This window comes from Microtus oregoni, unplaced genomic scaffold, assembly GCF_018167655.1.
Source record: "Microtus oregoni isolate MIOR12 unplaced genomic scaffold, Mior012 000026F_ref0000081, whole genome shotgun sequence".
NCBI lineage: Eukaryota > Metazoa > Chordata > Mammalia > Rodentia > Cricetidae > Microtus > Microtus oregoni.
This window is the reverse complement of record NW_024543085.1, coordinates 25,998,825-26,023,571: the sequence shown is the minus strand read 5'-3', so window position 1 is coordinate 26,023,571 and position 24,747 is coordinate 25,998,825. Positions and strand designations below refer to the sequence as shown.

Genomic DNA, 24,747 nt, shown 5'->3' with positions numbered 1-24,747 from the left:
AAAATGAGTTTATTGATACCAGTAATGTACCCTCCCATGAGGATAAAATGAAAATATTTGTGTAGGGGCATAAAAGCTATAGCCACACTTGAGTGTGCAGAAGTAGAACCCGTTTTATTTATCTCCAGCTTATATGAATGTAGCCTGTTACCCTGTATTTCCACTAACAGAAAACTTCGGGTTGGAAATTCCAACTTGATTAAACCACTTCCAGCTTTAAAAAGAAAAACACCTCAGTTTCTTGTGGAAATTTTATTTTATTTTTTTTATTTTTTTTTTTTTGGTTTTTCGAGACAGGGTTTCTCTGTGGCTTTGGAGCCTGTCCTGGAACTAGCTCTTGTAGACCAGGCTGGTCTCGAACTTACAGAGATCCGCCTGCCTCTGCCTCCCAAGTGCTGGGATTAAAGGCGTGCGCCACCACCACCCGGTTCTTGTGGAAATTTTAGCTAGAATGTTCTGTCCTCCTCCACTGCTGGTTCTTCCCCTGTAGGTAATCCAGCTTCTTGAGGGGTTAAATGCCCTGACTTCCCTGGGACGTCCCAGCTGGTCCTCTGCATGCATGTCCATCTAATGACCAATATGCCGTCATGTTACAGGCTGGACAGCCATTGGCCTTGCCCTTGTCTCTCACCTGCAGAATCTACACACACACATACACACACACACACACACACACACACACACACACACACACTTTTTTCCCCTTTGGTCGGAATTCTTAATAGCCGCAGCTCATATAGCTGCCTCTAATTACCAGTCCAGTCCCCTTAGTAATTTGCTGCTTAGGCATCACAGTGAATATGAGCCTTATCTAGGTTGAAAATAGTTTGATCGTCTAAAATCATCTCCCTTCATGAAGGGTTTCTCTTTTTGCAGGCGTAGAGGGCCTTCTTCCTATATCTTTCTGCTTTCATCCTTTTCTGTGTCACTCAGGAACTGACTTATGGGACATCCAGAATCTTTAACATCACACACACACACACACACACACACACACACACACACTCATGGGGCCTGACTTTTGCAACCAAAAGTCTTGCTCTCAAACTAACGTTTCCACCTCAGACTTCCACAAATATTGCCAGCCTCCATTTGATTTCTTGCTTCTAGAACATACCAGAAGGCTCTCTTCCTTGCTCCCCGATAGTAGGTGACAGGGACCCCACCTCATTGGGATCTCCAAACGATGCCCTCCTCCTCTCCCTGAAAAAGTCCTGCTCAGCACACCCCTAACCTGGAGCAACTGCTTGATGGCCACAAACCAAGAACTTGTTCACATTCAGACACGGGGCCAGTGCAGCCCTTTGGGGAAGCACCTCAAATGTGCCCCACCCCATCCCCGGTCTAAGAGGAAGGTGGGAGAAAGGACAAGGACCTTCTTCTTCCTGTTTAAATCAAGCCTGGTCCCCCTCTGGATTTCATTAAAATGTCAAAAACTGCTGGGACAATGTATATTTTGATTGCCCCTGGTGTTGGGGAGCAAAGAGAAGAAACAGCAGAGCTCAGGCCCCATATTTTCCTGAAGACAGCGTGGGGGGGGGGGGTGTGGAGGAATGTCCTTGACACGTCAAGTTGCCCTGAGGGATGTTTAAGCAGACTGTCCCTTCTCGACACTGAGCACAAAGAGGTGGCAGCCAACACTAGAGGCAACAGGCTGTTCAAACTCGCTCTTATTTTCTAAGGATCCAACTAAGGGTGTGGGAGAGATGCTTAACTTGGGGTGCAGGAGGCATCCCAGACCTGCTCTGGTCTGAGTAAGGTGGCTAATAGGGGTGTCTCAGGGCATGTTTCATGATGGTCCGAATGGCCATCCATGTCTCCTGGGCTGTGGGAACGATCTGTGAGGCCGGCAGCAGGAAACCGTATTGTCCAGTGTCCCGGAGCTCAAAGCTGAAGGCATACTTGATGCCGCTGTCATAGGCCCAGTCCACCGTGATCCCACTGGCTGTATCTAAAAGGAAAAGGGCAAAAAAAGTGCCCGGGGAAGACGAAGGTGTGACCACAGGATACAGGGGAATCCTGAGCAGAAAGTGAGGTGCTGCCGCCCACCTGGACCTGATCACATCAGACTTCCTGACTCAGACCTCATCCTGGGCCCTACCCCACCCACCCACAACCAATCCTCCCCCTTGCAGAAATAGGCCAACAAACTGAGAACCTTTCCCCTCAGGAGACTTTGAAATAGGCCAGCTGTCAGGATCTGATGCTGTAGATAAAGGACTGCCTGGATACCAGCATCCACCCAGGCCGGCTAGGTCAGGGGTGCTGCTGCACCTGCCCTGCCCCAGGCACATAGGGCTGCACTCACAGAGGGTGGTACTGATGCTGCCGAAAGTGTACTCGGTCCCGTGCACCTTATGCAGAGCTTTCACTGTATCCTTGGCAAGATTGAACTGCAAATGACAGATGAGAGTAAGATGCTGGGGCTCCCCAACCCAGCCCCTGCGTGCTCAGCAGCTGGTGAGAAGTGGGACTCTTGGAGCCCTGGAAGTTGACCGTGTAGACAGTGCCATACCTCCATCTTTGAGTTTGATCATACATGAGAACAACTCTACTGATTCATTCCATTGTGGGGTCTCCCTATCATTGGTCAGGATCTTCATACTGGGAGTCAAAAATCTCAATCCCCTAGGCATGCACCAGGGATGGACTTTCCTAGAGAGAAGCTTTCTGCTTTCCCACACTCTAAACAGCCAGTCTTACCAGCTCCTCGTGGTTTGGCACAGGCTCCAGAGAGTGGCCGTAAGGATACATGACCATCTGAGAGTAGCTGTGAATGGAGACCAGCGCCTTGAAGTTCCCGTGGCCTGTGATGAACTCCACAATTGCAGATACCTCTGGCTCCGACTGAGGTGCGGGCCCTCGGTACGTCTCTGAGCAGGGATTTTTGTTAGAACCGTTTCCTGAAAGTAAAGTAAAGCCACCCCAACGGTCAGATGTGGCAAAACAGTGTTCACCAAACACCATTATGGCTTGCAAGTGCCTCTTGCAATTCGGTTGAGGTCATGTGACAGCTTCTGGCCAATGAAAATATGAGTAGAAATGATGTGTCCATTGTTTCGAGACTGTTAAGGAAAGAAGTGGCGAGACCTGGTAGCACGCGCCTTTAATTCCAGCACGTGGAAAGCAGAGGCAGACCGATCTCTGTGAGTTCAAGCAAGGCCAGCCTGGTTTACAGACCGAGTCTTGGAGAACAGTCCTGGCTACATAGAGAGAACCCAGCTCAAAAAAGAAAGAAAGGAAGGAAGAAAGGAAGAAAGGAAGAAAGAAAGAAAGGAAGAAAGAAAGAGAAAGGAAGGAGGGAGGGAGGGAGAGAGGGAGGGAAGGAGGGGAGGAGGGGAGGAGGGAAGGAGGGAGAGAGGGAAGGAAGGAGGGGAGGAGGGGAGGAGAGGAGGAGGGAGGGAGGGAGAGAGGGAGGAGAGGAGGAGGGAGGGAGGGAGAGAGGGAGGAAAGGAGGGAGGGAGGGAAGGAGGGAGGGAGGGAGGGACAACTCCACCTTCTCTTCTCTGTGATTGAAACAAAGCACTCTGAATAGAAGCACCGTGACTCAGCAACTCTGGGTTTGCAGGGAGCGCCCTGGCTAATCCTTTGGCCTAAGTCCCGACTGTCCACTGGAGAGGAAGGCCTGCCAGGGAAGGTGCATCCAGAAGCAACCCAGTCCTCCGATCCAACCCCAGCCCCACCTTGAACAGCAGCCCTTTGGTTGGCTCTTTTGGGGTTCATGCTAGTGAAACCCTCAAACTTGGTATCTGGTGAAGCTTGGTCCCCAGCCACAGCCCTAGAAGTTCCATGGCCTTGTGGACCAGAAAGACAGTGTGGGAAAGACAAAATGGCTTCCCAGAGCTGCTCGAGGCTGGCCTGAGAATCACAGGAGAGACTTTTGAGAATTTTTTTTTTTTTTTTGAGAATTGGAGGAGAAGGCAAAGAGGTGTGTGTGTGTGTGTGTGTGTGTGTGTGTGTGTGTGTGTGTGTATACTCATGTGTTACTACGTGCATGCTTGTGTGCGTGCCTGCATGTGGGGTGGTGGTGTTACTGTTACTCAGTGACACCCCCAGGCCTGGGCTTCCATTTTTTGGCACATTGAGTTTGTTGCTTCTCTAGGACTTAGGTGCCTCACCCATTTCCTCAGAGCCATGTCATATAGTGCTGGACAGGGCTGGTCAAGATCTGTGAGTTAGCAACACATGGGAAAGGTAAATTCCCACTTCCATCTCCCCTTCTACCTCCCAGAAGTGACTGCGTCCAACATCCAAGCCCTTCTCAGAGACCAGGGATGGCCTCGGACTTCTGAAGCCTTCTTGTCCCCGACGCCAACAGCAGGCTACTGCAAACTGTTCCCCAGGAGTTCAGGGAGGGGTGACACAGTGCTCTAAGGGATAGTCACCAGAGTCCCCACACCACAACAATTAAGATAGCATGAGAACCATGAACAGTATCTTCCCGCCTGAGTCACGTGTTCTTCCTGGCCAGAGGCAGCCCAGAGGCTGTTCTGTCAACAAAGAACGCAGCCCCTCTCGATTGGGTGGTCCTCGCCTAAGGTGGGGGACCCTGGTTAGAAGGGGGAGAGTAGCCCCCCCCACCCCCCGGATTGGCACGGGCTAGGCTCACAGGCTAGGCTCACAGTGGCCCTGTTTGTTGTGTCTATTGAGTTCCTGCACCTGCTCCACTTGACGAATGACAAACAGCAACAGATGAGCAGAGCAGAGAGGCCGAAAGCTTTGTCTGTGTTTGCAGCCCACGCAGGGAGAGCTGTTCCCCTGCCAACGGCCAGGTGGCCTTGCCCAAATATGGAGAAACACTTGAGGCCATTAGTTCTAGTTTGAGCTCAGCAGAATAAACTAATCTCCCCTGCCCAAACGGGAATTAGCTGCCTGCCATTCTGACGTCCACAGTCAAGGTCTTCTGAGCCTGCCTGCCTCACAAGTATCTGCTAATGGATTCGTTAGCTGTTTATTTTTCCTTTTCTAAAGATGTAATTGTAGCAAGAGGAGATCTCGGGAAGTACATTGTGAATTATTAAAGCACTAATCTTCGGGTACTGGGATTATGGGAGCTTTTCTACCCCTGTGGGCTCTCCCACCCCTGTAACAGTTTTTACATTGTGTACCTACAGATTTTATTTTATTTTATTTGTTTACAAACAGACCCACAAGTGCTATTTTCTTTAAGACAGAATTTTATCTACCTCTAGACTGGGCTACCTCAGTATTTGTGAGTACTGTTGGGTCTTAGAGCCATGGCTGCCTGGCTAGGTTAACCCTGGTCAATCTGGAGGCAGACAGGTCTAATTTTACAGTCAACGATCCCTGACCACAGTGGCCACACGTGGCCCTCATCCTCAGGCACCCACCACCATGTGACCTGGAGGCTTTCCTACCCATCCTTTAGACATTTCCTTAGTTTCCACTGTTAACAAACTCCAAGAAGCCAGATTTACAGAGCCACAGACACCTACAATATTTTATCATTAATCTAATATCTAGAATATTCTACCATTAGCTTGGGCACCAACTTATGGATCTGTTTGTTAATAGCAGTGGTTTGGTCTCCCTTGGGGAGCCAACTCGTATCTCCACTGTGGAGTACAGATACTGTGTCTGGGGATGAAGGCTGTGTGTATCCTGTAGATGACTCTAGCTGGTCCTGAAATCCCACCCATCCAAATTGCTACTTTACTGGGATCCTGATAGTCCCTCTGAATGGTCTTGGTTTCCCTATTTAGACTCTGAGCCTTTGGCACATGCTGAGAGAGAAACAACCAGAAAAGCTAATCAAAGAACTCCGGAGAAAGTAGCCAAGCCAGCCATGGGATGGCATCACTCTGCCAGGATGAGCTAGCTTGCTGGAGCCTTTCTCTGCCATGTTGAGGATTTGATGATACTTGCAATGTGTCTTCATTTTAATAGCTAAGGGTTCCCTTATAGGTTTAGCATATGGATCCACGTATCATGTACACAATCTCACCTACATTCCACAGTCAGCCTTAGTTGTGTGCTCACCTGACCCTGGCCATGATGCACATAGACTAGCCAATGATGTTGTCCATTCCTCCCGACTCATGAGTCAACCCACCCCGACGGTATGAGAGAACCTACTGAAGACCAACCCCTCCTCCTCAAGTCCTGCCCTGGATGAAACAGATTGCCATACCTCCAAAACCTATCTTCCAGTTCCTGTTGAGGTCTACGCCGATGCAGGAGATGCCGGGTCGACTTGACTTGTTTTTCCGCCACAGGCGATTCTGAGGAAAGCCAGGGCATGCAGCCTCGTTAATTGGGCCCACTCCCAGGGATGGGATAACTGACATCCTGGCCCATGGAAAGGGAAGATGGTCCTAGTGGGGATGGAAGGAGCAAAAGGAAGGAGCTTGCAGGGACAGGATGAGCTGACACGGAGGTGGGCCCAACTGTGTGCAAACTGGATCTCCGGTGGTTCTTGTGAGTGCTGGGAGAGAAAGCTAATCACACGCTACCAATGGAAGCTTTCTTGGGCAGTGGGCAGGTTCTTGGGAAAGATGGTTTTAATCCCATAGCCTTAATACCCCTGCAGTTCTCTTTTTGCCAGACAGCCTCTCTGTAGAAAGCCCCCAAAGAAGACAGCCGGAAGCCACCATGACGTTTCCCTGCCCCAGCACACACCCCAGGTAACCATACTGGGAATCCCACCCCCAGCTATCCTTACCATGCTGTGGGTAAAAGCAAAGCCATCGGGGTTGGTGACAATCTCGATGAAAATGTCCATGGCATTCAATATTTTTTTCAAAACATGGTCATTGCCATATGCACTGACAATCTGCAAGAGAGGGTGACAGTAGCGAGCCTTCCAGGTGGAAGAAGCTGCCCACTGCCCAAGGAAGCTTCCATCGGTAGCATATGATTAGCTTTCTCTCCCGGGGGAGGTGCAGCAGGACTCTTCCCCAAGAGGAGGTGGCAATGGCTCATCAAACATATACCACAGAGAACCAAACGCTTTAGTCTAAAAAATTACAAGTCAGATAGACAGACTCCCTAATCGGAAAAAGGTCAGAGCATATGATAATGTTCCAAAGGCCAGGAGAGGACCAAGAACCCTGAAGTCAGAGAAACTGACTCAAATTTTTCAACTAGAGGTCCCTTTCAATACACAAAAATCCCCTTCCCCCGGTCCCAATCCTTCGATGCTATTCCCTAGTTGCCAGTCATAGCTGACCTTATTTGAGATCCAGATGCCAGTGGCGTGGGTGATCCACTCTCGGGAGTGGATCCCAGTGTCGATCCAGACAGCCCGGCGATTTGAACCTCCAGTGCTGAACTGGGGAAAAGGACCAGACCACAAACAGAGGTATGACCAAGACAGCCACGGTGCTGTCCCTCAAGATGCTTCCTCACTGTCTGGAACGAATCCGTATGGCAGAGCACTCAAGCTGATGCAGGGAGGACACGCTGGTCCATGCACACACACTTGTGAAGAGGGAACACATACGGTAGCTTTGTCTTCCAAGAACACCAGCTGGAAGGCAAAGCCACCCAACCCGGAACACAGAATTTCCCAAGACTAAAAGTACCTTAAGACTTGTGCCTCTCATTCTGAGTGAGGTAACCCAGACCCAGAAAGACAATGATCATATATACTTACTCCTAAGTGGTTTTTGAACATAAAACAAAGAAAAACAGCCTACAAATCACAATCCCAGGGAACCTAGACGGCATGAGGACCCTAAGAGAGACATACATAGATCTAATCAACATGGGAAGTAGAAAAAGACAAGATCTCCTGAGTAAATTGGAAGCATGGGGATCTTGGGACAGGGATGAAGGGGAGGGGACAAGCAGGAGAAAAATGTAGAGCTCAATAAAAATCAATTTAAAAAAAGTAGAAGTGGACTTCATGTATGAAATTATCAAAGAATTAACTAAAATATTTTTGAACAAAAGGGCAATTACTTGGAGGATTTTGTAATGAAATGTGTTTCCACTTGCAACTTAGAAAAAAAGAGGGGCAGGAAATAAATTGAATTAGTTGACAGTGTACATGGACCCCTAAAACCTACTTACGAAACTCACAGTGCATGTTTAGAAGATTGTTACTTGACACTTGAATGAAAACTAAATTTTCCTGATAGCTGATGATACTGTTGCAAAGCTTGGATATAATTTAGAGATGAGAGAATTGAAATGGTGATTGCCTACAACATCAAAAAAAAAAAAAAGACTAGTGTCTCAGCGGGGCAGTGGTGGCGACTTTAATCTCAGCACTCAGGAGGCAGATTGAGGTGGATCCGTGAGTTCAAGGCCAGCCTGGTCTACAAGAGAGTTCCAGGGCAGGCTCCAAAGCTACAGAGAAACCCTGTCTCGAAAAACAAAAAACAAAAATGAAAAAGCCTGGTGCCTCTCAGACGTTAATGGGCACGTGTTCTCATGTACGCTATGGTGCATGAGTCTGGAGAAGCGGTAAAGTTTGCATTTCTGATACAGGTGCTTCCAGGTGATGAGGGGACTGATGTACAAAGTCACACTTTGAGGAGCAATGTCCTTTTAGAGAGAGAGAGAGAGAGAGAGGACTGTGGCAATGTCTGGTGAGAGGTCAAAGCAGAGGCAAGTCAAGTCATGGCAAGGTTAGGTGAGGTCATGTGACTGTCCAGAAGCATCTACCAAAGTCCTGCGAGTGCTCAGTGCCTAGCCTCCTTGACAACCAATGTCAAGTCCCCACATGGTTCACACGCTGGACCACAGGCTATGGATTCTTTTCTAGGAGGATGTGCGTCCATCATGACCAAGAGCACTACAGTTTGCTCAGGCTGTGTTCAGTGCCCCCCCCCCCAAAGGGCTGGAAGGTTTCTCTAGAGCTGAGGGCCCATCTGTAGGGCTGCTAAAACCCGACACCCCCGGTCACTATCAAATGAGCCCTGGGTTCTCACCTAGCGGGTAAAGTAAGTTTGGCAACAGGAAGGGCACTGACTCTCACACGCACCCCGAGCTGAGGTGACAACTGCCACGCCACATGCCTGTCTCTTTGACAACCTTCCACTTCTTCCCGCCCAGATCATGGCACTGCTGCCTGTCCATAGCTACAGAGGGGAGCCCCTGATTACACAAAGCTCATGGGTGTGTGGTATAGAATACGCATATCCTTGCTATCCAGAAACTTCCGCCCAGCCACTTCTCCATGAGCTCGATCTTATGATAAAGACATTCACTGTCTGATCTACTGCCTGACGCAGTAGGCTCTTACCTTCAGGACAAGAATGGACCGATTTTCAAAGCTGTTGCCAATGCGAATTTTGGAGACGAGATTAGAATGTTCAGCTGCGAAGTTGTCCATCCAATTGTATATCTGAAAGCAACGAGGTCTATCAGACTGGCAGTTAAACGGGGAGGGGGTGAGTTCCAAGCTTGCCAATGATACTGTTCATCCATCTCCCTTCCTTATTGCTTTCCCGCTTCCCCTGAGCATCTTGAAGATCATGGCTCAAGAATTGCAAATCCCAAAGATACCCTCAGAACTAAAGGACATTGAGCTGTGGCCTGCTAGAATGCCAGGCTCCTCATGCCCATGCAGAGCTGTATTTTCACTGAGAGAACAAAGTGTGTTAAGCCCTCTCAAATCCTAGCAGGAGCTGCCATGTCTGTAATCCCAGCCCTTGAGAGGCAGAGGCAGAGGGATCAGTAATTCAAGCCAGCCTAGGCTACATAGGAAGGCCCCGTCTAAAAAAATAATCACGGATAAATAAATAAATTCCTAGACGTGGTCTGCATGGACCTCTCGGTTGAAAATTCATTCTCTTGCCTTGGTTTTATCCGTCTGACAGATCTCATAAACTGTGGAGCCCTGTTTTATCTTCCCACTCCTTCTGCACTCAGCAGCTTGAAGGGAAGGGTAGTATTTTATTATTGTTGACATCAATAACAGTGACAGTGTATATTAGTTCATTTTCTTGTCCTTTCAGTACATATCAATGAATAAACATTAGAAAGAAAACGGATTCTCTGTTACAGGTCTTATGAATTGGGAAGAGGGGTGGAAGAGACCGTATCAGTAATGTCGTGTCCTGTACAGGCAAACGAGACCTATGCCTCGAGTTTCTTTCTGGAGTGGAAGTTTCTGTACCCACTTGTCTGTTCCCCCTTAAACACAGTGACCATGGCCCAAATCAGCCCTAGCTGGCTGTCTCCACGACCATACATTTTCTCCAAGTATAAGCAACTGATGTTTCCACAAGTATGGCTTCCCAATGTGTCTGGATTGCTGCCCCTCATACCTCAGGGATCCACAGCCGGGACCACAGATCACCAGGACTGGTCCTGGGGAGGTCAATGAATCATAGTCAGGTGCCTCCAGCTACTCTGTTCTGGCCTGTCATGGATCCACACCTTAGGGTGCCAACCGAAGTGCCATCCCATAGACTCTGAGCCTGCCTAGGTGTACTTCTGAGCTGTAGCTGCCCCCCCTCCCGTGTCTGACTCTGGACCCCTATAGGCTTCCGTCTACCAAACATCCCTTTGCCTAATGTTTCCTCCTGGAGACCCCAAGGGGCTCAGGGGCTTGCCCAGGTGGCCCTACCTCCTCCAGAGTGTGGTAAGAAGAATAGCTGAAGCCGCTGGTGCTGCGCTCCAGCCTGCGGGACCTCGCCATGGCGTCTCTCTCTTCATCCAGCAGCACCTATCCGATAGGAAGACACATGAGAAAAGCAGAAGAAGGCTCAACCCACAGCAGCGACACCGGGGAATGAACCACCACAATCGTGTGCCATGCAACGGAAGGGTGTACAGATGAAGAGCGATCCTCCGTGTACTGACATCCATGCTACCTTTGCCCAAATGAGCGCAGAATGAGTCAGTCTGAAGAGACAAGTTCTAAGCGTCTCTGCTCCCAACCCTCGTGTTACTTGCTGTGGCCTTAGCTGTCTTGGCTGTGCAGCCTCACAAAATAAAAGGTAGTAATGGGTTTGAAGGGGCACCAAGAGAGATGCTCACGGGTTCCCGCTAGGGTTGTTTTTGCACTTTTTAACACCGAACCATGGACACTGAGCCCCCTGGGGAGCAGATGGCTGCTCTGATGTCCAACAGCGACCCTTCTTCTAGGAAGCAGTCTAGACAACTAGTATCCAAGCCACTCAGAAAGTCAGGCATGGACAAAGCCAGCCCAAATCATGACGAACGAGTCAATATTCTCACTCCTCATGTTAGCTACTTGCCAGACCAGACACAGGAGCCAGCAGCAATGCCCTGGAGTGCTGGTTTGCTGTTGGCATTCAACCTTCATGTAATACTTTCCCCCTGGCCACAGGACGGGAGTACAGTCAAATGCCTCAGCTGACTATGGACCTCTCAGACTCCCCGTTGCTGAAATCACTGCTGGGAACCTGCTCCTAGCTCAGGTAAGAGAGTGACAGGCAAGCCTTGACCTAAGGCACCCCAGGACTAGCCTGGGTTGTTCAGTGTGGGAAGCGCCCAAGTCCTCTGCCTGAGGGTGTGAGCCAGCATCCTCCTTGACCCAAAGGGGCCTCCTTAAGCTCTGGGTCACAGTTTGGACATTGCCTTATTTGGTGAGCAGTGCCTTTTGGTCTATGAAGTCTCTTTATCCTCTGTTCTCTCTCTCACTTGGTCAGATGACCAGATTCCAGGGAGGGAATTAACTCCGGGTCGGGGTGTTTTAGAGATAAAACAGATTGGAGAGGTGACAGCTCCTCAATGCAAAGCTAAGAAGTGGCAGAGATGAGATGAAAGCCAGATCTTCTGGTCCCCAGCCCTGGATTCCTCAAGTTGAGCTATCAAAGACCACGGACTAACAACAATAACACATACACACAGATATGCATATTTGCGTGTATATAAATAAATATAGATAAAGAGAGGAAACAGAAGTAGGCAAAATGTTAACAGCCGAAGACGCCATCATATCATTCTTGCAATTAAAATTTTTTTCAAGTAGTGAAAAATCAAGTATCCTCGAACACAGGAAAACAAGACATTAAAATGCCAAAAATAAATAGAACAAAATGCTAATGGTGCCTGTTCGAATAAGATTAGAGTTTTGAACATTTTCCCCCATACTCTCTTTTTTACATTTTTGGCAACATGCTTATACTACTTCAGTGAGCAAGGGCTTTTACGTGAATAAATAATACCAGAACCAAAGCCTTAATACTCGTGTGAAGTGCCAGGTGCAATGTCTTCCTTCCCCAGGACGGGGGGGAGGGAAAGGTCCCCACCCACTGCTATATTGGCATGAGGTTACTTGCCCAGTGGCCTATGCATCCCCGAGGGCCCCGTCCGCTTGCTCACAACCCTCAAACTCACAGATTATACATTTTAAAACAGGACTGGAAAGCAATATCTGGGGCTCACATGACTTACTGTCTCAGCACCAGCTACAGGTTCAGTAATTGCAATTACCATGTTTCGAACTAGGCTGGCCCAGCTAGGGTCTTCCCGCTTGGGCAAATCCGGAATAACTAGGTAAGTCAAGACATGGCTGGAGGAGACCGGATCCCCGTGGGCCACTCACGAGTACGACCGTGGGAAAGCTCCCATAGAAGGAATGTGTCTTCTTCCCAGGAAATCCACCCAAATCACAGCAGCCCACCGTGACCAATGTATATCTGTCACCAAGGGCTGGTCCAGTCAGCTGTCGTGAACAGCTGTGAGAAGACTGACAGCTGGGTCCGGGCAGGCCTGGTCTTTCTCTACACCCACCAAAAATAAGCTGCAAGGTCGGGAGTTCTAATGCCCCAGGGTGCAGTGAGGCCTGAGCTGGGGATGTTTGGTGGGAAAATTGGGAAGAAAGTCACAGAAGGTCCAGTTCTTCCAACAGGGCCAGGGACACCCATAGCACACAGCCCGGAAGAGTCCAGCCTGGATCCCACAAATCAGGCAGGAGACAAATGGGAGGTTGGCACCAAACTGCAAATGTCTTTTCAAACCCCCTCCCGGTCCCATGAAGAGATAGGACACCCTCCTAGGAACTGGGAACCCTCAGCCCTTACAGCTGGACCTCAGTTCTAGGAACATTAATCTACCCTGGCCTGAAAACTGCACAGATGTTTGCTCCCTCCTGGGGGTGAGGGAAGAGGTTGAGAGCTGAGAAGGAGGCCTAACACCGGTTCAGGATGTCAAACACCCTCGTCAGGCTCCTCAGGGGGAAGAGTTAGAACAAAAAGCTTAGAAGTCGGCCATTTGCCCTCCCTGGAAGCCATAACCTGACAGGGACAGAGAGACCTGAATTGCATTCATTTATTACAGGGATAAGGAAGTGTGAGGCCGTAAGGAAAAAAAAATACCAGCCCCATAGTGAGGGAAAGAAGCAGCCTCGGGACCCCAACGGTGGAGCTGAGGTCTGAAGAACGCCAAGCTTCATGCCCCCTGCTCCACCCACAGACCTCTGTAGACACAGTTCAGCAAGCAGTTCTCTTGGATTCTCTCTGTCTCTCTTTTCTAGGCCTAACGTTTGCTATGTAAGCAGCATATATGGGAGGTGCTACTGACCTGCCGTTGTTAAAATGAGGCCCCCCAGCAGTTAAGGCTGAACCCTAGGGCAGTGAAACCCAAGTTAAAACACCACACACAAGCAACCATCTTGATTGACACGGCGTGGTCCCCTAGTCAGGCTGTCTCAGATGAGACACTAATACTGTCCCCAACAGTTCCCCTTGTACAATGAGGGTCATTTTATCTTACACTCTAACACATACTTAAAAGTGCTGTCATAAGGAGCAGCCTGGCACACGGTAAATTCCAGCTAACTTTAGCTAGGAGGAGGAGGGTAGTGACCATGACAAGGGGCTGGGAAAATAGGAGAGGGGACAGGGACAGCTTAAAGAGGGGTAGACGCTGACATGGGGGCAAGATTTTTGAAAGTAATGAGCAAATAAACCATGCAGACAGACAGACACCTACTGGAACGGCATTCCAGGGGTGACACCAGCCGCTATAAAGACTTGAGGTGTGGGTGTAGCAGAGGGCCCTGAGGCAGGAATGTATCAGGCAAGTTCTAGGAATGTCAAAGACGGCGGCTGGAACCAATCACCAGACAACAAGGATGACTTGGGGTAAGGGGTGGCTCACTCGGAGCCTTGACTTTTTCAAGAACTTTGCATTCATTTTGAGTTGAAGAAGCCCCCCAACAACTTGCCTGCCCTTTTCTTCCTGCTTTTATTTGTTTGTTTGTTTACTTACTTACTTAGACAGAGTCATACTATCTAGCCAGCCTGGAACTTAACATCCCCTTAGCTCCATCTCCAGAGAGGTGGTTCGCCCAGCCCCAACGGGAGATTGCCAAGTAGGGAATGGACATAATCAGATTCATACATTTTGTAAAGGACCCATCTGGCTGCTGTCTTGAGAATGGGTAAGAGGGAAGCAAGGATTAAGTTGGGGAGAGAAATTAGAAAGTTCCTGGAACACAGCCCACCACTCCTATAAATCCCAATTCTCAAGGAGGCTGAGGCGGAAGGCTTAGTGGGTCCCTTAGTGGGACAGTGCTGGTACAGGCCCCCAGTGATAGTTATGCTGACCCGCAGTGGTAGTTTGGAATGCATTAGAAGTGTTTGAAGGAAGAGCCTGCAGGATCTTCGGTAGGCTGGCTGGAAGGTTTGAGAAGGAAGTCCAGAATGGTTCCTAGGGAACTCCTGAGCTCCCAGAGGCAGTAGAGGAGCAGATGGAGACTTAAGATGTTGCTATTGTACCTGTAAAGTTTGCAAAGACCCTCAGACAGCCAGGCGAACTATAGGAAGGAGGTGCTAGAGTTCAAGGAAGACCCCAGCTGGAGACACGGGGCTCGTGGGGAGGGGGGTAGCTCCATCACCCTGGACCAAGGTGTCGAGAATGGTCTGAATGTTCCTGCCAACAAGAACACCGTGGTCAACAGAGCAACCGGGGAACTCACAGAGCTGGTGACAGTACACAGAGGCCAGGAAGCCAGCGGAGAGACACCGCTAAACCGCACCAGGGAAAGATGTACAATTAACTGAGAAGTGGACCGAATGTCTCTGTGTCTTTGTCCCGGACCCTTTTGGTGAAGTGAGGGGTAGACAGCCTGCCAAAGGAAAATGGTAGGCAGAACAAATAAAAAGTCAGTATTTCTAGTTTTGTTCTAGAAGGAAGCAGAGAAATAGGGCATACCCAATGAGGGGGGAAAGAGAGGGATAGGGAGGCTTTTTTCCAGAGAACTCAATAGCGCCCATTTGTATGCTGATGCAGCCAGCCTACAGCGAGGGGAAGCTGCTGAAGCGGGCTTTATGCTAAATTGTATTTCTCTCTGGATGGTCAGAGCACGGGTGATTTTTGTTTTCTTCTTGTGCTTTTCCCCTGTTTTCCAAATTATCTAACATGAATATTTATTAATTTTGTAATCAGAAAAAAGCCATTAAAATCCGAAGAGCTGATTGCTCAAGTGAAGCTTTCAGTGGTGACTCATCCCGGGAAGGAAGAAAAAAAAAACAAACCACTGAAGGACTGAAAAGAACGAAGAGGTGAAGAAAAATTAAATGCAAATCAAGCACCCTCGGAATCAGATAATTTCTTGCCTGGCCCACTGCAATTTCCCCACCAGCCTCCTGCCTGTCAGTCTCCCAGGCCCTGTCCCCAGCTCAACACAGCCTCAGTAAGAGCAGCCTTTCTGAATGCAAATCTGATTGATGGTGTACGTCCTAAGTCTCCCCCTTCTAGCTACGGTTTGGGGGGAATAAACCCCTCCCACTCCACAGGGCAGAAGATGCCCTTTACATGGAGTCTGGGCCCCATCATCAAATCAGGGTGGGGGGCCTCCTTCCCCACAAGCCCCCCTTCCGTGCTCAGCCCCACACACGCACGGGTAATTACTGCTTCACAGCGCCAGTGATGTGCAATGCCTCTGGTATTCGCTCCCATAGCAACCTGTGCACACTCCATCAAGGCCCTCACCCACTCCACTGTACCCACCATTTACTCCCACCCTCCCAGCCCCCACTCTCTCCCGCTACCCTGGATACAGCCCTGAGTTCGGTGGGTTTTATTTATTTTTTATTTTTTTCAGTTCCTGTGTTTCCTAGCGCCTTGCCCAGTACCCAGCACACAGTAGGCACATGTGTGTCTGCAGTGGAGCAAGCACAGCTGCCTTTCTAAGTACTCCCTGGTCCTCTCCTCAAAAGTCTTGCCAGCCTCTGAATAAAAATCAAAACCACCAGCAAAGGTTTTCATGAAGCCTCCGTGCCTGGCCCCAACTGCCAGACACACTTCTTTCTTCTTTGCCTTTTCATATATATTAATTCAGCCAGTCCTTATTAAGGCCCAGCCAAGGCCAGGGGTGCACAGATCAATGAGAAAAATGCAGCTGGATCTGGAGGAGACCAATATATCAATAAGGACCCTCCCCATCCCCGTCCTTGCCACTCCTAGACCCACTGACATCATTCAAGCTACCTTTATGGAAGGCTCACTTTGAGGGCATAAAGCTAGTACCAGAGCTGAGCCTGGGTCAGCATCTCAAATAAACTTGCTTCACATCGACCTGGGTGTGCAAATCCCTTCCAGGCTTGTCAGTACTTCTGAGCCTCTGGCCTGCACCCCTCCCCCACTGTCACCACAAATCAACCAGGAACAACAGCCTCTCCCCACCCCTGGCGCCCTCGAAGCCACAGAGTGACCTCAAGGACGGCAGTCCAAGCTTGATGCTTTGCAGACGGATGGTTGGAAATTCTGCTTGCAGAGGTTAGAGCAAAGTGCTCAGGGCATTTTTCCTGGGAAGGGGTCCCGTAGGAATTCAGGTTTGGGGACTTCAGGAGAGGCTCTCTCTAGAGGGGCCGGTGAGGGAAACACAGGGCGACGCAGGGACTGTCCCTATCATGCAGAAATCAACAGTTTTCTGAGTGTCTGTTTGCTAAATGCTGCTGGGTTCCCAGGCTGGAGCAGCAGAAGCAGGGAAATGGGAACTTCGAAACGCAGGCATGGGTTAAAAAAACGAGAACTCGGTCCTGTTCTTTTGATGTGGTAGCCTCTTTTGTCTGTGTGAGTTTCCCCATTTTTGTTTGTGGGGGATTTAATTAGAGAAACATCCCACCCCCACATGTTGAGTGGGAAACAGATGTGTCTGATCTGGGATAAAGGACTTTGAATGGACCCAGTGCCCCAGCCCTGTGCTGGCCTGGGAAAGGAATGTTGCCTAATGCGTTGATCCCTTGGCATGCGGTGTCAAGTGTGTGCGCGTTGGGAGGCTCTGTGTTCCCACACTCTAAGCCTTTAGAGGAGATTAGAGCTGAACAGTGTGGTTAGGAATGAATCTCTGTGGATGCAATTCTACAGGTACATAGGCAACAACAGAATCTGCACAAGGATGCAGCCTGAGAGGCTGAACCTCTGAGTGGTACCCAAGGATCTGTTATGGGAGGAGGCCGTGCTACCAATACCCACTCCCCTTATGTGCAGGCGGTGCACAGCAGGGCCAGAAGACAATATCTCTCTCACTCACTCTCCACCTTAGGTTTGGAGACAAGGTTTATCCCTGAACCTCTTGTTCTCTGAGTCAGCTAGACTGGCTAGCCAGAAAGCCCCAGGATCCTCCCTCTGTCTCCACCTCCCCAACATTGGGATCTTAGGCTGCTGCTGAGTTTGATATGGATGCTGGCGATCCAACTCAGATCCTATGCTTGAGTGGCAAGCACTTCAACTGAATCATCTCCCCAGACCCGTCCTTGAATACAGCGCAGATGAAATCCATTTTCATAGCGCTTAGAAGACAGTAGACGAGGTGGAATCAGGTGGGGGCAGGGAGTTTGGGAGTTTAAGATGCCATTCTCTGTGCCCTAACCTGAGCAGGGTCTGCCATACTCCCCAAGCTATTGGAAGAATCCCATCTGGGGAGATGCTCTGAGCACACTGGGCACAGGGAGGGGGGCTAAGCACAGCAGAGTCTTTGGACGTCTTTCCCCCCACAGAATCCCTCGTACTGTATGTCTGAAATCTAACAGGGGACAAGAGGAAGCCATCAGAGGGGCCTAGGAAGGACCTTGGCTGTTCCCTTCTGTCTCCGTTTTCCCTTATACTTTCCTGGTGGTTGCCAAGTCTCCCAGAAGAGGGTACATCACACTGTGAGCTCGCCTTGCCTCCATGAGGGAATTCTGTCCCAGACTTAAAATTCCTCTTAGAAATGTACGCTTTAATATTTTATCTAGTTCGTTTTGGTTTTGTGTGTGTTCATATATGCAGTTGTGTTTGTTTGCTTTTTGTTTTGAGACAGCCTAGGTACCCTAGGTTGGCCTTGAACTCACAATTCCCTTTAACTAGGATTACAGATCTGTGCCTCTGTGCCCAGTTCTATGTCCAGTTCCATGTCCAGTTCCATGCAGAGCTGAACATTGAGCCCAGGGTCTCATCCATGCTAGGCAAATATTCTACTGAATTACATCCCCAAGCCCAGAAATATACAATTTAATTTCTTTCATAATATGTCCACAAACATACAACTGGATATCCACAAGCAAGATGTCTGCACTTGGCCTGAGGGGTTTTTGTTTTATTTTGGTTTGGTATGTTGTTTGTTTGTTTGTTTTCTCCATGGTGTGAACCAACAAAAACGAATGTGGAAAATGAGATTCTCACTGTGACCCAGGGTAGGACCTCACCTGGATGTCCTTTATCATGACGGTGTAAACAAGGCCGTGAGACTTCAGATAGTCTTTGACATCCTGCAGCTCAGAGAAGGGAACTCTCATGTCCACAGGGAGGCTAGGTCTGGCTGGACCACGCCAGAAGTCCACCTTGTTCACAAAAAAAGAAAAAGAAAAAAGAACGGGAGAGGAACAGAAGGAGGAAGGGAAGAAACACAGCTGTATTTATCGCCTGCCTTTATATATCCCTTCCCCCATGGGCATCTTACAGGGCAGGGGGAGAGGGGAACTAGGTTTCTTTTATACTTCAAAGGGGTCCAGGTCCATAAAGAAAATCCTAGGGTATGCAGAGAGGAAGAAATCCATCCTCACCAAACTTCTTTTCCCATTTCCTGGTCATCTTACCGCCCTGCCTCACTCATCCCTTGCTCTGTCACCTGGATCCACAGAGCCCTAGAGTTCCTACAAGTGAGACTGTCATCACCTGGGACATTACACTGGTCAAGACCAGAAGAGGCAAGCACGACTTGTGATAGTCCCCCGAGAAGCAGAGTCAAAGGAGGAGGCCACACCCTGCGTCTACCTATAAATGTGTAAACTGGAGATTCAGAGCGGGAGAATCCCTCACTGATAGGGCCACGCCTACAAGGAGCAGCCAGAGCTTTGGGCCACATCCAAAAAGAGCTGGTTGTTTTACAAGCCCTCAGACAAAAGCCCCCTCTATTATAATTGTCAAAGAAAATGTTTTCCATTGTGAGAACTTGTGGAGGACAAATGTTCTTGGAAACAGAAACCCGGGCTGACAGACACCAACCCAAATACCACACAAGTTTGCCAAGCGAAGCCACTCCAGTTGGAAGGCAGATGTGAGCAGCCCCCGTGCTTCGTGGCACGGCAGCAGGGACATCTGTGCTTCCTTGTGGCTTTAGGACGCTGCAGCTGTTTTCAGAGCGTGCTCGCCATTCCCTCATCCACGACAGAGGGAATAACTAAAGGGGTCACAGCTTAGAAAGGCCACCCAACTTCATGGGGACATTGTGGCAGAGGAGTCACACTGGAGTTGTCCGCAGCTTGAGGAACATTTTTGAGACGTCAGGAAGGTTTAGGGGTGGAAAGAGTAAGGGGACCAGACAAGGAGCCTAGGCGGAGAGTGACAAGGGCTGTGACAGTCGTGTTCCCGAGAGCAGTCCTCACCTTCTGGGGCTTCAGGCCCTCCAGATCCCTGAGAAGTGACAGCTGCTTCTCATCTTTAGCCAGGACTCGAAGAACCTGGTCTCTGGGAAGACATGGGGAGAAAGCTATGGTGGTGCTCTGGAAGGCTAGGTCGGTAGGAAGAGGTGATGTGGAGAAGAGGAAGGCAGGAAGGACTCAGCACACAGCAAAAGGGATGAAGATTGGGGAGGGATGGATTCAAAGGGGCTAGGGAGCCAAGGGCAGCTCCGCGTACTGAACCCCACGAAAGGGAGATCAGAGACCTCCAGCCTCTCCTGACAGCGGAGCTGTGCTCTTTCCTTCCAGTTGGGTAGGTCTGTGCACAGTGAAGAGCCTAGCGTCCCACATCACAAGCGCCGGGGTCTGAGGTGGGATGGTGCCAGCTCTCTGCCTGCTTGGTTCTGGGACCCAGGAGGGGACTCTTTCTAAACTGTGTCTCTTTCTTATTGTACAGTCTGTACATCAACCTTCTGGGACACTGGGAGGCCTGGTGTACAGGCTTGAGTTTGCTACGATTCAAAGGATAATAATAGCACATCTACTTTTGATATGAGTGTATAGTCTAACAAGGATTAGCAAATTCTTCAAGGAAAATATAAGCCTTCGGCCATAAAGAAGAACATGTATAAAATCTGCTGCATGTGATTTTAGAAGTTTTTAATTTGTTTTTTATTGATGTATATTAATTGTACTTAATAATTGGCTTCATTATGACGGTTTCATGCATGCATATAATGTATTTTGATCCTGTTCACTCTTCCCCACTGTCCTTTCTTGTCCCCTCCCATTTCTTCTGGTCCTTTCCCTCTTCCCAATTAGTCTCAATTTTAGGGGATCCTCTCAGAACCCTAAAAACTTCATCCTGAGCTTCAGATTTAGAACTCTAGATTTGGAAAGGGATAATAACATAGCCAAGATATCAGCTCGGGAGTATGAGTGGGAGGTCAAGGAACCTGAAGGGGTTCTGGATGAGACCGAACCTTCTGTCTTGTCTCACCCAGGAGTACACAAAGACACACACACATGCACAGACACACACAGACTTACAGACATGCACACATATAGTCAGACACACAGTTATACACATACACACAAGCAGAGACACACAGAGATACACAGACACATACACACACTACATAGACAGACACACACACCACACACACACACTATACACAGATACACATACACACAGACATACACACGGCACATGCATACATACACACAGAGTCACATACCACACAAAGACACATACACACACACAGAGACACACAGAGACACATACAAACACCACACAGACACGCACACCACACACACAGACATACACACCGTACACACCACACACACACCACAGATACATAGACACACAGACACACACACCACACACAACCAACCACACACACACAGACACACATACAGACACATAGACACACACACCATACACACCACACACACACACCACATACAGACACATAGACACACACACACCATACACACCACACACACACACCACGCACACATAGACACACAGACACACACACCACACACAACCAACCACACACACAGACACGTAGACACACAGACACACACACCACACACAACCAACCACACACACACAGACACACATACAGACACACAGACACACACACCACACACAACCAACCACACACACAGACACATAGACACACATACCATACACACCACAACACACCATACACACCACACACAGACACATAAGCACACACACGCACCATGCATACCACACACATATATACACACCACACAGACACACACACATCACATACAGACACATAGACACACCACACACACACACACACCACATACAGACACATAAGCACACACACGCACCATACACACCACACACATATATACACACCACACAGACACACACACATCACATACAGACATATAGACACACCACACACACACACACACACAAACACACACACACACACACCACACACACACTCAGAGCATTTGGTCTCCTCCCTCCCAGCCAGTCTTCCTTCCCACCGAGCAGCAGCAACTCACCCTGTGAAATTCATTTGGCCCCAAGCTACAGCCAGGATAAAGGTACAGATCAGAAGTATCCGGCTGCCCACAGGAGACAGCCCAGGGCCTGTTCCTCCTCCTCGGGGGCCCTGCATGCTTCTTTCTCCAGGTAAGCTTCGGGGGCTTTCTTCCAGTTTGGCCATGGCCTAGGCCTCACGACAGCGCATCACCTAAAGGCCAGCAGGCCGGGCCTGAGAACGGACATTAGGCTCTAAGGGTCTAGGTCCAGCATGTGGTACCCACATGCCAGGCCCTGAGAGAGCCAGGCCAACCCTCCTCCCTCCTTTCCTGGTAGGGGCTGGAAAGAGGGGGGAAAGGGAAGACAAGACTCTTTTCTTTCCTCTGCAGGATGAGGAGGAAATTCCCTGAGCCAACCTCCTCACGAGCATCAAATCCTCCATCTCCAGAGAAAGAGAAGTCGCTAGCAGCTCTAGGCTGTCCCCTCCACACAACTACTCTCCCACCCCTTCCCTTCCCACACACTGACACTGTCACTGGGCTAGATGCTCCTACACAGAAGAGAGTAAGCATCATTGAAGGGTCACAGGGCTCAGGACAGAGAAGGGGTGCTCAGGCCCTGTCTAAAGGAACCGGGCCTTTGACCTGCTCTAATCTCAGGGACTAACTCGCCAGTCAGGTGGTGATGAAGAAAATACCTTCTCTCCTTCCCTCACAGAAGACCTGAAGTATTAAATGAGACAACCTGGATGAACTGGCTTGGTGAAGCCTAGGACACGTAATGTCTTATTATTTCGAAGGCATTAACTCTTAGCCACAGGTCTGAACTCCTGTTGCGAGGGCGAAGGGAGAGTGAAGCAGAGGAAATAAATATATTGTACAAGAGAAGGAATTCAGTCAGGATGCCCGGTCTCTGTCATCAGGGAACCACCACTCACTCCACTGTGGAGCAATTTCTGCAGGACGTGAAGGCCACAACAGTCATTTCTATATTCTCAACAAAAAGCAAAGTTCATTTCTCAGTCCTGCAGAAGCCCTACACAGTCTCCTCGTGGTCTGGGAACAGGAAGAACAAAGCAGAGACCAGTATACAAAGTAGTCATCTTGAAAGAACGGAGCGAAAGATGGGGGCCTGAACAAAACAGGACGAATCTACAAAATCCGAGAGGTGGGAAGATTCCAAGCCAAAACCCAACAAAGTTGTTTTGTCCACAGAGGCCACTTAACTGTCACTAGAGGCGCTCCGCAGCCCCCTCTCCACCCATACTTTCCCACAACGGCCAATTAGCGGGCCATGTGTGTAGAGGGGGTCACTCTCCTATTGATAGCGGGCCCCGCTCTCCACCCCGCCTGCCCTTACTCCATTATTTCATGGGTCAGCTGTTCAGACGCGCCAAACTCTCCTAGAACCCCAGCTTTGGAAACGCGCAGAAAGTAACATTAGCAAAGGGCTTAAGGACCTAGAAAAGAAAGCAATTGTCCGGCTTTAGTCGCCTTGAGAATACAAGAATGAGCTGGTAAATAATAGCTCAGAAATTCAAAAGAAAAAAAAAAGTGGGAATGGTACTAGTCACCGAAAGCACCCAGCATCCTCTTGTTCAAAAGCATCATTTTAAGCCACTGACAATGAGACAACTATCCCTGTACTTGGTTTAGGAGTGGGAGAGAGATGGAAAGAGAGAGAGAGAGAGAATTAGAGTGAGAGTCAGGGGGGCAAGGAGAGAGAAAGAGAAGCATTAGGAATTCCAGAGAATTCTATGGCAGCACTCCCAATAGAACTTTCTAGCATAATGGAGATGTTCTACCTTCACATCATCAAGAGAGCACTCCACTGGACCCTTGGCTTGTCGGAGAAACTTTTATTGTGCTTCATTTTCATTAATTTAAATAGCCCCACTTAGGGAATGCCTACAATAGCAGCCAACAGAGTTCAATAGGAATTTGTGTAGCCTCAGACAATGGCTACATTTGAAGCATATATCTGTTTAACAAAATTCTTCATACTGGCTTCTCATTCATCATTAATGGTCCGTTAATTATTTACTCAATGAGCAGTCTACCGGAACACCTACTACGTGCCAAACACTCACCGAGATCTGGGACTAAAAGTACAACCTAGCCCGGGCCTCATTGTTTCCAAGGGGTAAGCTGACAGTGAAGAGCGCACAGCAGGTGTACATCTGCCACCCGGGAGAAGCACGCAAGGACAGACAACACACAGCTGCAAGTGTCCTTAAACAAAAATTTGTTGACAGACTTTTACTTTCGGCAAGTGGGCAGGGTTAAACACCCAAACAACGCTGCCCAAAAAAGAGCAACTGGGATGCCGGATACAATATCTTCAAAAACATCTTTCTAAACGCATCGCCGGGGTGCCATACAAGTAAGTGTGTGCGGACCCAACAGTCCTAAAATGTCAGCCAGACATCTGAGAGCCAAGCAAGCCTTCCCCTGGGTTCGCAGAGCCCTGGCGTCTCCTCCCAGAAGGTACACCTCATATCTAGGCTGATTTCCACCCCCATTTGCTTGGATAAGAAAGAAAATTTTCTTATCATTGTTTTGATTTCTTTGAGAAGCCTTTGTTCCGCTCTCATTCTTGAAGGAGGTTTAATGGGTACAAATCCCACTTGATCATTGCTTGTCTCCGGACACACTGAAAATCTGTCCCGCAGTGTCCTGGCTATTGTTTGCCTCTGGACACACTGAAAATCTGTCCCACAGTGTTGTGGCTTCTCTTTTGCTGTTTAATCACTTGGTCTATCTGCTCCAAGTTCCTTGGTAGGTTTTGTTCATTTCTGGTTGCTTTGAAGATCTCTTTGCTTTTCATGTTCTACAGTTTTGTTATCATTTATACTTCAGAAATCATAATAAGCCCGAGGATGAGCCTCTTTGTTCTCTTCTGTTTGAGACTCATTTAGTTCCCTACATTTGGATATTAGCACTATTT

General features: G+C 49.0%; 1 protein-coding gene across 2 annotated transcripts; it reads right to left on the bottom strand.

Annotated features, from left to right (window-relative positions):
• Window positions 1–1,694: 1,694 nt before the first annotated feature.
• Cpa5 (carboxypeptidase A5) lies at window positions 1,695–21,937 on the bottom strand. 2 transcript variants are annotated; one of them, XM_041675655.1, is made up of 11 exons: window positions 21,822–21,937; window positions 19,755–19,836; window positions 18,576–18,710; window positions 10,541–10,639; window positions 9,212–9,313; window positions 7,190–7,291; window positions 6,683–6,793; window positions 6,152–6,242; window positions 2,704–2,903; window positions 2,309–2,393; window positions 1,695–1,951 (listed from the first exon to the last, which is right to left on the bottom strand). In XM_041675655.1, the coding sequence occupies exons 1-11, from the start codon at window positions 21,935–21,937 to the stop codon at window positions 1,764–1,766; spliced, it is 1,311 nt and encodes a 436-aa protein (XP_041531589.1). In that variant the 3' UTR covers window positions 1,695–1,763. The 2 variants fall into 2 exon arrangements, with proteins under 2 accessions (XP_041531589.1, XP_041531590.1); XM_041675656.1 differs by lacking the exon at window positions 2,309–2,393.
• Window positions 21,938–24,747: the final 2,810 nt, after the last annotated feature.

Bases quoted from the DNA above. Each gene is read 5' to 3' on its own strand.
- Cpa5 (XM_041675655.1), bottom strand. From the start codon at position 21,937: ATGCAGGGCCCCCGAGGAGGAGGAACAGGCCCTGGGCTGTCTCCTGTG. The intron at 18,711-19,754 runs GTGAGGACTGCT...TTTGTGAACAAG, and splicing joins AGGGCCTGAAGCCCCAGAAG to GTGGACTTCTGGCGTGGTCC. The intron at 7,292-9,211 runs GTAAGAGCCTAC...CCTTTTCCCCAG, and splicing joins GGTCCATTCTTGTCCTGAAG to TTCAGCACTGGAGGTTCAAA.